Raw genomic sequence first — 14,150 nt, 5'->3', positions numbered from 1 at the left:
CATCTACTCTTCAAGGTAAGAAAGCTTGCGCATCTCACCCAACCTGGTCCTAGCCTGCGCAAGTGAGTTCTCCAGCTGCAGAATCTCGACCTAGAATCATATATTAGCGTCTGTTCTTCCCCGAAGGGTTGTTGATGAATACATACCTGCTGCTCCATCTGGCGGACCTTGAACTCATGGTCGCCCAACTTGCTGTAGTCGACAACCTCGCCCTCGTCCCTGTTCTTCTGGGCGATGATCTCCTGCACTTGCCTGACAAGCGACCTGCAAGCCGCAGTGACAGTCTTAGATGCGCTCTCCAGCCTGTCTTGCGTCTTGCTCATGAAGCTAGCCTTGACACGACTGGCAGCCACTAACTGAGCAGTGGAGGCAGCAACGTCGTTGGAAGCGACAATGAGCTGCTCGGGCGAGTTGCGACCGGAGATGACGCCGTCGGCGGTCTCGATGAGCATGTTTGTCGATGTGGCGACGGCCTTGGCGGCACTGATGAGACCTTCGGTCCAGCGGTTGTGCTTCTTGTAGAACTGGGTCTTGGACATGCTGCCCCGGCCTTCGCGCACGATTTCCTTTTGGGATTCGGTGGCGGCCTTAATAAGCTGCGCAATAGCGTTTGTGACGGCGATGGCGGCTTCGAGGATGGAGTCGTGGATCTTAAGCTCGTAGGTGGAATACTGGTCTCTGGGCTTCTTCATCAGCTTGGACAGACGCTCGGTGGCCGCGTCGATGGCGTTGGCTGCCTTGGTCAACTCGTTGTCGACCAAGTCGCCAAGATCGCCAGAGGCGTTGGTGATCTTGCTCTTGGGTGCGAAGGCGTCCGCGAGCTTGGACAAGCTCTGCAGGTTGCGCACGACTTCTGTGCTGTTGTTGATGACAACGTTGATCTTCTGCTCCGCGTCCATGTCGTACATGCGCACTGACTGGACGTTACGGAAGAACCTGATGGTCGAGGTTGCAGAGGCTCTCGCGCCGTTGATGAGCTGGTCAGCCTTGTTCTCATCAGAAGCGAATCGCGTCAGTCCCTTGGTGTTCACCAACACATCGACGATAGCGCCACCGAAGTTGCTGACGGCGTTGATAACCTCAGCGTGCTTGGCGTTCGGCCCGTCAGCAATGAAGTTGTTGAAAGCTGTTGAGAACTCCATGGTGCATGTTGATGCCTTCTCGATCTGCGAAAGCACGTACGCGCCAGTGGCATTCTGGTTTCCAGCCTGCATAGGAGAGTCGAGCTCATATAGCGCATCGTCAACACGCTGTACACCACTCTGGAGGACGGAGTCGATGAGGTCGTTGATCTTCTGGAGGCTGTCTTGGATAATTGTGTCCAAGTGACCATCCAGAACATCATCGTTGGTACCAGCGTTGAGCTTCAGCTCGTTCAGCTCGAGTAGCGTCTGGTCCATACCAGCACGGAAGATCTCCAGCTCCTCCTCCTTGTCGCGCAGTTGACGCTCTAGGTCAGAGTCACCTTCACGGTACTTCATCTGGAACTCGTCTAGCGCGCGGGTCTTGTTCCGCAGCGCTTCCTCAAGGTCCGCGATTTCTCGGTTGTGTCTTGACAGCATTGCCGAAAGTTCTGAGCCCTTGCCACGCTCGAGATTGTCGGCTCTGTCTAGGGCAGCACGGAGCTCCCTCTTCAACTTCTCAGTCTCCTCACGGTGGCCACCAGTGTGACGGTCCTTCTCCATGAGCGCTCGGTCGCGCTCGCGGATCATGTCTGCCAGTTCCAAGTTCTTGGTCTTCAGCTCGCGTTGCAGCTTGTCTCGCCCATCAATGGCTTCCTGGGCGGAGTTTGCCTTGAGCTGAACTGCCTTGAACTTCTGCAGCAGCTGGAGATGCTCATGACGCAATTGCGAATAGAGCTTGGCTAGCGATTCGTACTTTGATCTCCATGTGTTGAGCTGCTCCTGAAGTGCTCTTATCTGATCATCTCGCGAGCCCATCTGTTGCTGGAAGTTCTGGTTCATCTGGTTGATCTCGCCCTCCAATGCCTTCATCCGCTGGTCGTATTGTTGCAGCATCAGCTGGTCGCGTTCGTACTGAGCGCGCGCGTTTAGATTCTCTCGCTCAAGCTCAGCAAGGCGACCCTGTGTCTGCTGTTGATACTGTTCGCGCATGAGTTGTTCTTGCGCCAACCGAGCTTGCTCTGCCTGAAGCCGTTGTTGCTCCTCGAAGTCACGTTGTGCCTGCATCGCTTGCTGCTGCTGCTGTTGCTGAGCCTCCTCCCATTGCCTCTGTAGTCTCTGCTGTTCAGCCTCGTATTCCTCTTGTTGCCTCCGCTGATTGTCTTTCCAAAACTCGTTGATTGGCTCTGGGTCGACTGATGGAGCGCGAGCGGGTTCGGGCTTCTCGTTGCGGGGTCGTTGAGGTAGTGCGGGCGCACTCTCGTCTTCCGAGAGCAGGTTCGGTGGTTCCTGTGGCAGCTTTGGCACTGTAATGAGGTTGGTCAAGTACCGAAGATTCGAGCATTCGTAGTAGAATTTGACGAGACGGTAGTGCTGGGCATCGTATCTGCCGCGTAGAGGAGAGAGCGCTTCGTCGTCACCGAGTGCTACGTTGGTTAGTTAGGGCGCAAATCAACCGAGACTCTAGTCCTTACTGGTGTGCATTGCGCGCAACATGCTGGTGATGAACTTGTAGATACCATAGGACTCCTGAACCAGTGGCACTAACGCCGCTATCCTACATTCGTTGTTCGCGCCGCTCCGGAAATGGGAGAAGATGAGCTTCTGGAAAGCATCGATCTGATCTTGTAGCGTCATAAGATCCGATATGGTCTCGTATCCCTCATTAGGGTCATTGATCGACTTCAAGCTGATGTACTCCTCGTACTCGAAGGTTCCTATTCCAATCAGCCAGTTATCCGCGTCTTGCTGCCGCTCATCGTACCATTGAACTCGGGATGCTGTCGGTGGAAAGCAAGCTTGGCCATAAGATAGTAGATGTACTCTGAAATGAGCGGCGCATATCCCCGCATGCCTTCTCCGACCGTGGAGCCCCGTGACAGGCTCTCAAGCCAGCTGGTGTTCGATTGCGCCTCCTTAAGAACGATAGGGTGGCCTTCCTGGAGGACCTTGTGGACGGTAATGAGCGCTTTGAAGGTCTGCACCTCGTCGGCGAGAATTGGCTGCCTGGAACATGCTATTAGCATTTGGGCGATTGGGCAGCGCGGGTGCGCTCCAGCTAACTTACACTTTCATGCCCTGCCAAAAAGACGCGGAACTCTTGTGATCCCATGTGTAGACAATGCATGCTCGCACGTGTTTCCCTGCGCTATTGTGAGTTTCATGCGCGTACTGACGAGTTCCGATACGTACGCTTGGGGGAGACCTCTTCGATGCTCGTGGCTTTGCGAATGTTGATGGCAAGCTCCGACTCCTGCCTGGATACAAACATATTAGGCCATGCTACATTTCTCCTGTGGAGCGCTCTCTCCAGGCCGCCAGAGGGTGCCGGCATAGTGATGGTGATATACGTACTTGCCCATGTCCACGTTGCGCGAGCTTCCGTAGAGCGCCATCTTGGTCGCCGTGAGCTCTTTCCGAGCTTGCTGTTCGTAGTTGCAGGTAAGTGTAGGAGGGAAAGGTTAATGGTCGGTGTCGGAGAAGGCGCGCAAAAGCAATGCGCGGAAATGGGGAGGTGTGGGGTTGAGATATCTGGTTGCGCTGTTGGGTCAGTCAACCATCAGAGGAGCTCCTACTACTCGACCCCGGGAGGTGGTTCGTGCAGCTTGGCGCTTCGTCATCGCCTTCACCCCCGACCAGGTCTAACCCTTGTATCTAATACTGAATTCTAGATTTGCTCGCAGGCAAAACCTCTTTACTCGAGCTAGAATCTTCCGAGCCATGCAGCTAGAAGCGCATTCTTGCTGCATCGGGTGCCGCGAACTCCTCCACTTGGGCTGTGCATCCTGGCCTAAACTGCTGCCTTCGCCATGGACTAACAACGCATACGCGGCTGCATGCGCAACCGACTCGGGTCTGAGTTGGCATCCGTGATGGAGGGCGACAAGATGCGTCTTCACTAACAGGGCTGCATGACTTCGCTGGATGCACCCTTGCTCTGTGAACTGTACCGATCACGCATGGCCAACGCAGCGATCATCAGGAACTACTATGTCATTTTACATGCTATCTTAGATGCGACTCCAGGGTATGATGAACGCCATGCAATGCTACGAATACAATAATGATGCCCTATGACGCCGTCAAGAAAGGCTCGACACCTCAAACCGCTTCACTTTTCCCTCCCTTGGTGAGATAGGCAGCCATAGGGTCCGCGGCCATTGTCCTCTTGCGGCGATACTCTTCCATCTCCTCCTCATTTACGCCTCCCGTCATCTCGTCGAGAGCTCGTTTCCGACTGGCAGCATCATTCTTTGCTTTTTCGGCGCGGTCGGGTGCATTGGGTACGTGTTCCTCCAGGACAGCCTCTTCCTTCCATGCTATCTCCTTGGGTACTTCGTCCAGGTCAGCACCGGTGCGCATCCGATCTGCCAGCTCAAAAGCCTCCTTGCCTGCCTCGCCCGTGCAGTACGAGTTCTTGACTGTCGAGTGACAGCATGCAAAACCCCATTGGAAGTTGGACCACCAGCTGCCCCAGACTGATGTGTGGTTGTTGAGGAGCACATCCTCTGGGTACTTTGATTTTGCCTTGATTTTTGGTGCGCCCTTTATGCCGCCTCGCTCGTCGTACTCGACATATCGCTCGTTCTCTGTGACGGCTGTCTTTCGAAGGGAGTCGTCGGTGAACTTTTCTTGTGTGCCGTACTTCTCCGCTAAGGCCTTCTTCCTGGCTGCTGCCATCTCCTCAGCCTCTTTGAGCTGCTTCTTCCGCATGACCTCGCCAGACGTAGGATTGGCCTGTAAGTGCAGCTTGTTCTTGTCTCCGCGCTCCTGTGTCTCCCAAGCATATCGCTGCGCCTTCTCAAACTCAGCTGCATCTCCAGACGCCTTCATGAACCCTTCCTCTGCTACTAGTTGGGCGGCGTTGTCGGCCGTCGCGCCGCTGTCGACCATGGAGCGCGTCTTGGGGTCATATTTCGCGGAGTCGAGATCCAGGTTGAGCAGATACTTTGCCGTGTCTTCTCGTAATCGCAGGTTCCGTGTGGATGTGGCCTGTTTCCTACCCATGTCCGTCTCGGCATCGTACTTGTCGCCCTCATCTTCGTCATCCGACTTGTCACCCTTCTCAGCTTCTTTGGCCTTTTTCCGGATCTCCTCCATGGCGTTGTACTCCTCGATGACCTCCTCAAAATGTGATGCATCGTAGCCGTTCCATCGATCGCGTTTCGCATCGAAGCCTAGTTGTACGTCCTGAATGACCTCGTCCGCCTCGATGTTCTTGCCTGTGAACTTTGCGCCTGCCTTTCGCGGCCGGCTCAGGCAGTCCTTCTTCTTGTGTGTCATGGCACCGCAGTTCTCGCATGCGCCTTTGCGAAACTTGGTCGCAGCCGGACCGACCTTCTTGCCGCGATCATACCATTTTGAGTCTTGCTCCTGCTTCTGCAGACGCTGATGCTCGAGGTAATCGGTGTTGTCCTCGCCAGTCTCGTCGACGGCGTAGAAGGGCTTCTTCGAAATGAACGAGGGGATGTATTCGTTGCGCTCTTTTGCCGCGGCGGAGACGTCGGGCTTCTTGGGTTGGGAGGGCGGCATGTTGGGCGTGGGAGGATGCCTCGGTCGCGTGGAGTGGTGAAGGTTGTCAGTTGGTAGAAGCTTTAGAATGGCGGCCAAAGTGGACCGCCGACTAGTGGCGTAGGGCTGGCTGCAGCGTCGATCCCGCACGTCACGGGACCACGCGAGTCCGGTCGCGCTTGTTGTGCCTCGCGTCTCTTTCACTCCATTCCGCCACCGACAACCTTGTCGCGTGCGATGCGCGAGTTTGATTTTGGATGATCTCCTGAACACGATGCGAACTTCCACTTTCGCACACACTTTCTGGATACCGGCTGTGTCGTCATGGATACTTTCCGCTTTCGCCTGAACTGCATCGACAACTACCAGGCGGCTCCGACAGACATCGACCCTCTTCTCCGGCGCAATGCCGGTCCTGCAGGCCGACTGGGCGCACCGCAAGTACCGGTAATCCGGGCGTTTGGTACGACCGAGACGGGGCAGAAGGTGTGCGCTCATATCCATGGAGCGCTGCCTTACCTATATCTGGAGTATAATGGCAGCTTGGAGAAAGATGTTGGTGCGTGTGACAGCCGTACAATTGGTATCAAGCTGACTCCTCCCAGTCAACGCGTACATTCTGGATCTCCGCGCCTCCATTGATCACGCCCTCGCCACCGCGTACCGCCGAAATGCATACGATGGAAAGTCGATATACGTTGGCCACATATCTCTCGTCAAGGGTGTTCCCTTCTTTGGATACAGTGTTGGATACAAGATTTTCTTGAAAGTCTATATGCTCAACCCCATGCATATGACTCGGTTTACCGACCTGCTGCATCAAGGAGCAATCTTGAACCGGGTGTTCCAGCCATATGAGAGTCACCTGCAGTACCTCCTGCAGTGGATGTGCGACTACAACCTGTACGGATGCGACTGGATTAACTGCGCAAAAGTCCAGTTCCGGGGACCCGTTCCAGACAGCGAAGAGGTAGATACCACTGTCCACAAGTGGCACGATGCGTCTATTCCCCACGAACTCATAGCCGATGAGGATCAATACCCACGCCAAAGTCACTGCACTCTTGAAGTCGATATATGCGTCCAGGACATCCTCAATCGGCACGAACTACAATATCGACCCATCCACCACGACTTCCTAGAGCGATCGAGCCAAATGCCACGCAATCCAGATGACAAATTCGTGCCGTCAATGGCTGGTCTCTGGAGAGACGAAACGCGCCGACGCAAACGTCGTATGGGCCTCTCCAATCCTTCGAGCAGTCCTTTTCCTGCTGAAGTGCTTGTGTCCATGTCGGCTGATATGCGGAACACCAAGGCCGGTGGATGGATTCACGAAGAGGAGTATCGAGAACTCATCGAAAAGCTAATCATCGAGGAAAGACAAGGAAAGGGCGAAGCCAAATTTGACGGTTTCGTCAAACCCATCCCTGGCCAGGAGCGTATCAGGACTGCTGTAGAGAGTATCGAAGATCTCTATCCCGAGGTCTTGTCTACACAGCAGCTTCCAAATGACGACTTCGAGCAAGACGTCAACGTGCTAGAACAAGGTGGTGCGCCTGTGGACATTGACGCTCAGCTTGCGTCTCACGAGCCAGAACCCAGACAGCCTCACAGTGACGGTCCCATCGGGGACGGCGAAGACGGCAATCCAGTGGACGCCGACAATCATTCTGACACCGAAGAACAGCAATCCATGGATCCCCTAACAGTATCTTTACTCAAGGGCTCTAGTGACATAGAAGCTGAAGATGCACTCATCGACGAAGGAATTGATCTAGTTGACCCCGATGACGATGGCAAAAAACCAGAGTCCAGCAGCCCGATGAGCCAAAGGAAGCGCTCTCTCGAACCCGCAGAAGAAGACTACAACAAGCGTCAACGAATCCTGGCAACAACCCAGAGTACCAATAGGCGTGTCTCGTTTCGCAACGCCCTGAACAAGAACGACGATCCACCTCATCCCGGTCAATCGTCACAAACGAGTATCAAAGCTCAAGGCTTAGGGGCGCCGACTACTTTCTCGTTCCCTGTAGTAAAGAACCCGAATGCACCGGAGACGCTTCATCGCTTGAGTCAATCTGGGTATTCAAATTCCCAAGAAGGGCCCAAGACACCTGGGCCTAAGCGTCTTACGGCCAGACCTTCGCAACTCGTTCCTGTGACCCCATGGACGCATCAAAAGACCTCGCCAATGGTGCCGAACAGTAGTACCTCGCAAGCTCGCTCCAAGGTAGCTTCTCTAGTGCGACGGCTGGATACATCGTTCCAGCACAAGCATCGTACTATTTACTACGGCGCGCTACCTCCACCGGCTGAGGTCGTCAAAGGCACCATGATGCATGCGGGACTCCCACCGGTAATCTATCAGGACGCATATTACAGTGATGAGAAGGATGTTCCAGATCGGCCAAGAGAGTATGCGGGTCGCGAGTTCAAACTACAAAGCACCACATTACCGTATCTTCCTCCTTTCGACCCCACTGGTAATTCTCTTGCCAACATTGGAGAGTATCCCACAGTTGTGTTAGACAAGAAGAAACAAGCTACAATGGATCAAGAACGATCACATAACTGTGGTTTGCGTCACTGGGAACTCTCAAGACCTCCTCCTACTTTCAAAGAAGTGAAGCGCTGGACCAGCCGTCACATCAAGCAACGCAAAGTGGTGAAGCCTAAAACCAAGGCACAAGACGAGACGGCAACTATGCCAGTGCGTAAATTCAACCCAATGAGCCACATTTCACAGATAGAAGGTCCAACTCAGAAGAATCCTCATGGCTTCAAGTACTCACAGAAGCAAAAGACAACTAGTGTTAAGCACGAAGCTCAGTATATGAGCATCATGAGCTTAGAAGTACACGTCAACTCAAGAGGCTCACTCGTACCAGACCCGGCTGAAGATGAGATCCAGTGCATTTTCTGGAGCGTGCAAGGCGAAGAAAACGCGACCACTGATCGACCGCGTTCCGGTATACTGTGCTTCTCGGAAGAAGATGGCATCGCTATGCGTATTGCTAAGCAAGTTCCAGTCGAAGTTGAATACGAGGAAGACGAGCTAGATCTCATCAACCGCGTGGTCGATATCGTCCGCCAATTTGACCCGGACATACTCACGGGATACGAAGTACACAATAGCTCTTGGGGTTACCTCATCGAACGCGCGAGGATGAAGTACGAGTACAATCTTTGCGATGAGATCAGCAGGATGAAGTCGCAGTCTCATGGCAGATTTGGGAAAGAGGCCGACCGCTGGGGCTTCACGCATACCTCTACTATCCGTATCACTGGCCGACATATGATCAACATCTGGAGAGCTATGCGCGGAGAGCTGAACCTGCTACAATACACCATGGAAAACGTGGTCTTCCACTTATTGCACAAACGCATACCGCATTACCAACACTCCGATCTTACGACTTGGTATACAAATGGAAAGCCAAGGGATCTGACAAAAGTTATTCATCATTTTCGCACACGTGTGCAACTCAATCTCGACATCTTGGAAGCAAACGAAATTGTACCTCGTACTAGTGAGCAAGCTCGCCTGCTTGGAGTAGACTTCTTTGCAGTCATCTCACGAGGCTCTCAGTTCAAGGTCGAGTCTACCATGTTCCGCATCGCAAAGCCAGAGAATTTCATCCTTGTATCACCGAGCCGAAAGCAGGTCGGTCAGCAAAATGCACTCGAATGTCTACCGCTGGTTATGGAGCCACAGAGTGCATTCTATTCAAGCCCCGTTCTCGTTCTGGACTTCCAATCGTTATATCCCAGTGTCATGATTGCCTACAACTATTGCTATTCGACATGTCTCGGACGTATCGTCAGCTGGCGAGGTCAGAACAAGATGGGTTTCATGGACTTCAAGCGCGAGCCGCAGTTGCTAGAATTGGTAAAAGACCACATTAACATTGCGCCGAACGGCATGATGTATGTCAAACCAGAAATGCGGAAGTCCCTGTTAGCGAAGATGCTTGGCGAAATTCTGGAGACTCGTGTGATGGTCAAGAGTGGGATGAAGCAGGACAAAGACGACAGAACCTTGCAGCAGCTACTGAATAATAGGCAGCTGGCGCTGAAGCTATTGGCTAACGTCACTTACGGCTACGCATCTGCGTCGTTTTCCGGTCGTATGCCATGCTCTGAGATAGCAGATAGTATCGTCCAGACTGGTCGCGAAACCCTGGAAAAGGCCATTGCAATGATACACGCCACGGAGAAGTGGGGTGCGGAGGTCGTCTACGGAGACACCGATTCACTGTTCATCCATCTAAAAGGGCGCACCAAGGATCAAGCATTCACCATCGGCGAGGAGATAACCGCTGCTATCACCGCTGCGAACCCACGACCCATCAAGCTCAAGTTCGAGAAGGTATACCATCCTTGCGTTCTACTTGCCAAGAAACGTTACGTTGGCTTCAAGTATGAGCACCGCAATCAGAAAGAGCCCGACTTTGACGCGAAGGGTATCGAAACAGTCCGTCGCGACGGTACGCCTGCAGAGCAAAAGATCGAAGAGAAGGCTCTCAAGCTCTTTTTCCGCACATCAGACCTCAGCCAAGTCAAGCGGTACTTCCAGGAGCAATGCGCGAAGATCATGGAGGGCCGTGTCAGTATACAGGACTTCCTCTTCGCCAAGGAAGTCAAGCTAGGCACGTACTCTGACAGGGGCCCTCCGCCGCCCGGTGCCCTCATCGCTACAAAGCGTATGCTCGCTGACCCACGTGCCGAGCCTCAGTATGGCGAGCGCGTGCCATACGTAGTCATCACCGGTGCACCCGGAGCGCGCCTCATCGATCGCTGCGTCAGCCCGGAGACCTTGCTCCAAAACGACCATCTCGAGCTCGATGCCGAATACTACATCAGCAAGAACCTCATCCCACCACTCGAGCGCATCTTCAACCTCGTTGGCGCCAACGTAAGACAATGGTTCGATGAGATGCCGAAAGTCCAGCGCATCCGCAATATTACGATTCCCATGACCATCAAGCACGACAAAAGCAACGCCCTCTCCACCGGTGGCAGCGCATCCCTCAAGAAAACTCTTGAAAGCTACATGAAATCTTCAAGCTGCATGGTCTGCCGTTCGAAACTACCTCAAAATCCACCTACACATCTCCCAGGCAGCGAAAACAATCCCTACGCCGTCCTCCCACTTTGCGCAAAGTGTCTCAAGCGCCCAGCACATTCACTCCTCTCGCTCAAATACCGCATCTGGGACAGCGAAACACGCGTCGCAGAAGTCGAACAGGTATGCCGGCGCTGCTCGAATCTCGCCTGGGGCGAAGAGATCAAATGCGACAGTAGGGATTGTCCAGTCTTTTATACGCGCATCAAGGAACGCTCGAGGTTGACTGCGCTGAAAGACAGTGTTGGGCCTGTTATTGAGCTCATGGAGAAGGTGGGTGAGGATGCGGGTTTGGAAAGGGAAGATAGTAGAGGGGGTAGTGAGTGTGGGGAGTTGGCATGGTAAAGTAGATTGTTGCTAGTTTGGATACCCTGGAATACAGTACATTACTTCGAATCAAGAAACGTGTAACATGCCTTGATCTTTCCGCCCACTATCGTCAGGACATCCTCACCCGTTAACCCCATTTCTCCACTACTGGCTGTTTCGATGCCCCATTTTACTTTCGTCACCCAGATATCCTCTCTGTCGTCATGTTTGAGACATGCGACATTGCCTGCACATCACCTTCTTAGCAATTCACTTCCCCTAGAACGACAATCAAAGCGTCGATCGATATACGTACCTAAAGCAACAAACTCATCGCCCTCTCCACTCATACCCTGTATCTTCTCCACCATCTCACTGATTGCCTCATGCGACTTGAACACACCCAATGTGTCTACGAAGAGCACATCTGAACTTGGTGCCCAGAGATCGGCAATCGCTTGCATACGCGTCGTCTTGTCTTTCTGACCGAAGATGTTGGTTAGATTGAGGAGGGTCAAGTCAATGGCACGGGATTGGGGTGTCGACATCGCTGCTGGGGAGTTGGAGAGAATTATGGATATGAGGGATGTTTATGATAAGACGAGGGGTACTGAGCTAACATATAGAAGCTGATGCGTTCAACCTGCACTGTAGTGATTGGATTGAGCCCGAGGTGAGTAAGCACAAGCTATTCGCGCTAACGGTATTGGGAAAGAGATACGCGTACTTATGCAGCGACATGTCTGCTACATTTCAAAAGTCCAATCAGAATGGTGAGAAGGCGTTTCTTCTAGTCAAACAGCATAAGAGAGTCTAGTAAAGAATCTATGACACGTAACAACCGTTCCCCAAATCCACCAGCTCGCCTACTTCCTCTACCTCCTCCACTTCCTCCACCTCCACCGCCTCCACCACCCTCTTCTCTGCCTTCATCAGCACTCTACCCAACGCCTCCACTAGGACCGCCCAATCCCACTTCTGCTCAATGACCCACTTCCTCAACTCCCTCAGTTTATCGTAAAACTCTCCAGTCAGACCAGCGACCTTGTGATCAGAAAGCAAATACGAAAACAAACAAGCCTCATGGAAAACCACTGAGTCCTGCAATGTGAGAACTGGTATCGAAACTACCGGAATACCTCTCTTTGATGACGCAGAAGAATGGATATGTCTGGTTTGATACAGGTGACAAATCGCGCAACAGCGTTTGACAGGATCAGGGGTGGTGATGGGCGATAGGTCGCTGTAGAGTTTGTCGTTCTTTGGAGATGGTAAGGATGTTGACCAGGTAGTAGTGTAGTTCAATGGGAAGGGTGTTGCAGTGCCGAAGAATTTAGAAGAGTTGAATTCGTTGCAGGAGTGGCCGAAGCGGATTAGATCTAGCGGGGACGCAGTCGGCTTGTGAGCAGGTGCCGGCATCTTGGACTTCGTTGGTCGGACCATCGGTGATGTCGGTTTTGAGTTTTGAGTTTGGCAGGCGAGACCTCTGGTGTGGTGATGAGACGCAGGATGGTGACGCTGGAAGATGGCCGGAAGAAGCGGTGGTGGCCGGGAAAGGTCGCAGGTAGAAAAGGTGTTTGTGGATCGTCGTAATCATTGTTCGTGAATCATGTTTCAAGAATGTTGTTCAAAGCGAACACATTCCAGGAGACTCGTTCACCCCATCCGAATAAGGAACTAAACAGGTTTGCAGCCTACATCAAGATGAAAACATGCAAAGTAGAGGACCCAACGTCGACGTAGGCTCCCGGGTGTATATGTTCTTCCTTGTTTAGCCATCTCCTCTCGAAGAAACTAAACAGGTTTGCAGCCTACATTGAGTTGAAACCACGCGAATTAGATGATCTAACATCAACGTAGTCTCTAGGGTGTTCAGCGTTTTCCTGTTTTGGCTATCTCCTTCAGAAGTAGCTTCTTGTTTAGCCGAGCGTTTTTGCGGTGAACGGCTGCTTCTGCTCTCAGTTGCCGTGTCTCAGGAGTATCCTCTACTGCTGGATCGGTCACTGGTTCATCCCGACCGTCTTCGGCTGACTCTTCGACTGGTACATCAGCAGGACGGGGGTTCCGCGGCTGCGATGTTCCATCCATATTCAACTCGGGTATCCCTAAAGATGCCCTCAGGACGTTTACTCTCTCCCGAGCTGCTTTCATCCGCGCTAGTCGCGCCTGTTCGTCTTGTTCCGGTATGGTCAATGGCCGTTGTGGGCATTCTGGTGGCGGTGTAAGGTCCATGAGAGACCTGGCTGGCGAGGCAGTCGATTCTGCTTGCGTAGATGATTGCGTTGCAGATTTTGTGCCTTCGTTAATCGAGCGTGTACTGGAGTCGGTGCTTGGCGTAGACGGCCGCATAGTGAAGGAGAACACCATCGTTGCAGTTTGTGATACACAAGGTTGAGCAAGTAGTCGTTTGCATTTGCAGGGAATATATATAACAATAAGAGCACACGGTAAATTGGTACAGTAAACTTTGGGACGGTTTTGAGGCTGGTGAGCCATGGTTGCGATATGGGTCACCATGGATGACTAGAATCCGCATCTATGTTGCGGCCTACACGTTACTAGAACTTAACAATCAAGTACCTCCTGAGGCGATGTATACTCCTGGCTCAATTTTTGTTTCCGTAGAATGCGACAGGGATTGTAGCCACCCCTAGCGTGGTACGCCAATCTTCAACCACTCACAGCGTCGTCGTCCTATTCGTCCACCTCTACCACGAAAACACTCAGATCGACATCTTTGATATACGGCGGAGGCGGGCTTGAGTCAACTGCAGAATATTCTGGCACTGGCTCTTCTTGAGCAGGGACGACCAGCCACCTATCGACTTCAACACGAAGCGGTTGATCATCGAGCATTGCCATTTCGTAATCGATCCTTCTACTCCTCGACCAACGCGATATTTCGAATGCAAAGCAGAAGATGAAGATGTGGAGGAAGACGAGGGTGAGGACGAGAACAGTGTCCGATATGCTGAATGGCATTTCGGAAGTATCTTTGCGGTCAGAGTAAGGCTGCATCGTTGCGGAGATGACGAAGGAAGGGGTTGGATATTCCCGAACTAAAGGAACGTGCAGCTTCC

General features: G+C 52.8%; 4 protein-coding genes across 4 annotated transcripts; 1 reads left to right on the top strand and 3 right to left on the bottom strand.

The window, feature by feature from the left end:
* Window positions 1–3: 3 nt before the first annotated feature.
* Window positions 4–3,517, bottom strand: J4E90_006522 (uncharacterized protein; the record flags this gene model as incomplete). Its single annotated transcript, XM_051436067.1, has 7 exons — window positions 4–90; window positions 147–2,548; window positions 2,597–2,839; window positions 2,887–3,128; window positions 3,190–3,265; window positions 3,315–3,379; window positions 3,477–3,517. The coding sequence occupies 7 exons, from the start codon at window positions 3,515–3,517 to the stop codon at window positions 4–6; spliced, it is 3,156 nt and encodes a 1,051-aa protein (XP_051289861.1).
* Window positions 3,518–4,223: 706 nt separating this feature from the next.
* On the bottom strand, window positions 4,224–5,654 carry SLU7 (mRNA splicing protein; the record flags this gene model as incomplete). Its single annotated transcript, XM_051436066.1, has 1 exon — window positions 4,224–5,654. The coding sequence occupies one exon, from the start codon at window positions 5,652–5,654 to the stop codon at window positions 4,224–4,226; it is 1,431 nt and encodes a 476-aa protein (XP_051289860.1).
* A 303-nt stretch (window positions 5,655–5,957) lies between these two features.
* J4E90_006520 (uncharacterized protein) lies at window positions 5,958–11,106 on the top strand (the record flags this gene model as incomplete). The annotated part of the gene is made up of 2 exons (XM_051436065.1): window positions 5,958–6,192; window positions 6,239–11,106. 2 exons carry the CDS (start codon window positions 5,958–5,960, stop codon window positions 11,104–11,106), a joined length of 5,103 nt encoding a protein of 1,700 aa, XP_051289859.1.
* A 41-nt stretch (window positions 11,107–11,147) lies between these two features.
* J4E90_006519 (uncharacterized protein) lies at window positions 11,148–11,618 on the bottom strand (the record flags this gene model as incomplete). The annotated part of the gene is made up of 2 exons (XM_051436064.1): window positions 11,148–11,317; window positions 11,387–11,618. 2 exons carry the CDS (start codon window positions 11,616–11,618, stop codon window positions 11,148–11,150), a joined length of 402 nt encoding a protein of 133 aa, XP_051289858.1.
* Between the last annotated feature and the right edge of the window lie 2,532 nt (window positions 11,619–14,150).

This window comes from Alternaria incomplexa (genome assembly GCF_024043165.1).
Source record: "Alternaria incomplexa strain BMP 0042 chromosome Unknown scaffold_9, whole genome shotgun sequence".
Classification (NCBI taxonomy): domain Eukaryota; kingdom Fungi; phylum Ascomycota; class Dothideomycetes; order Pleosporales; family Pleosporaceae; genus Alternaria; species Alternaria incomplexa.
This window is presented reverse-complemented; position numbering and strand designations above follow the sequence as displayed.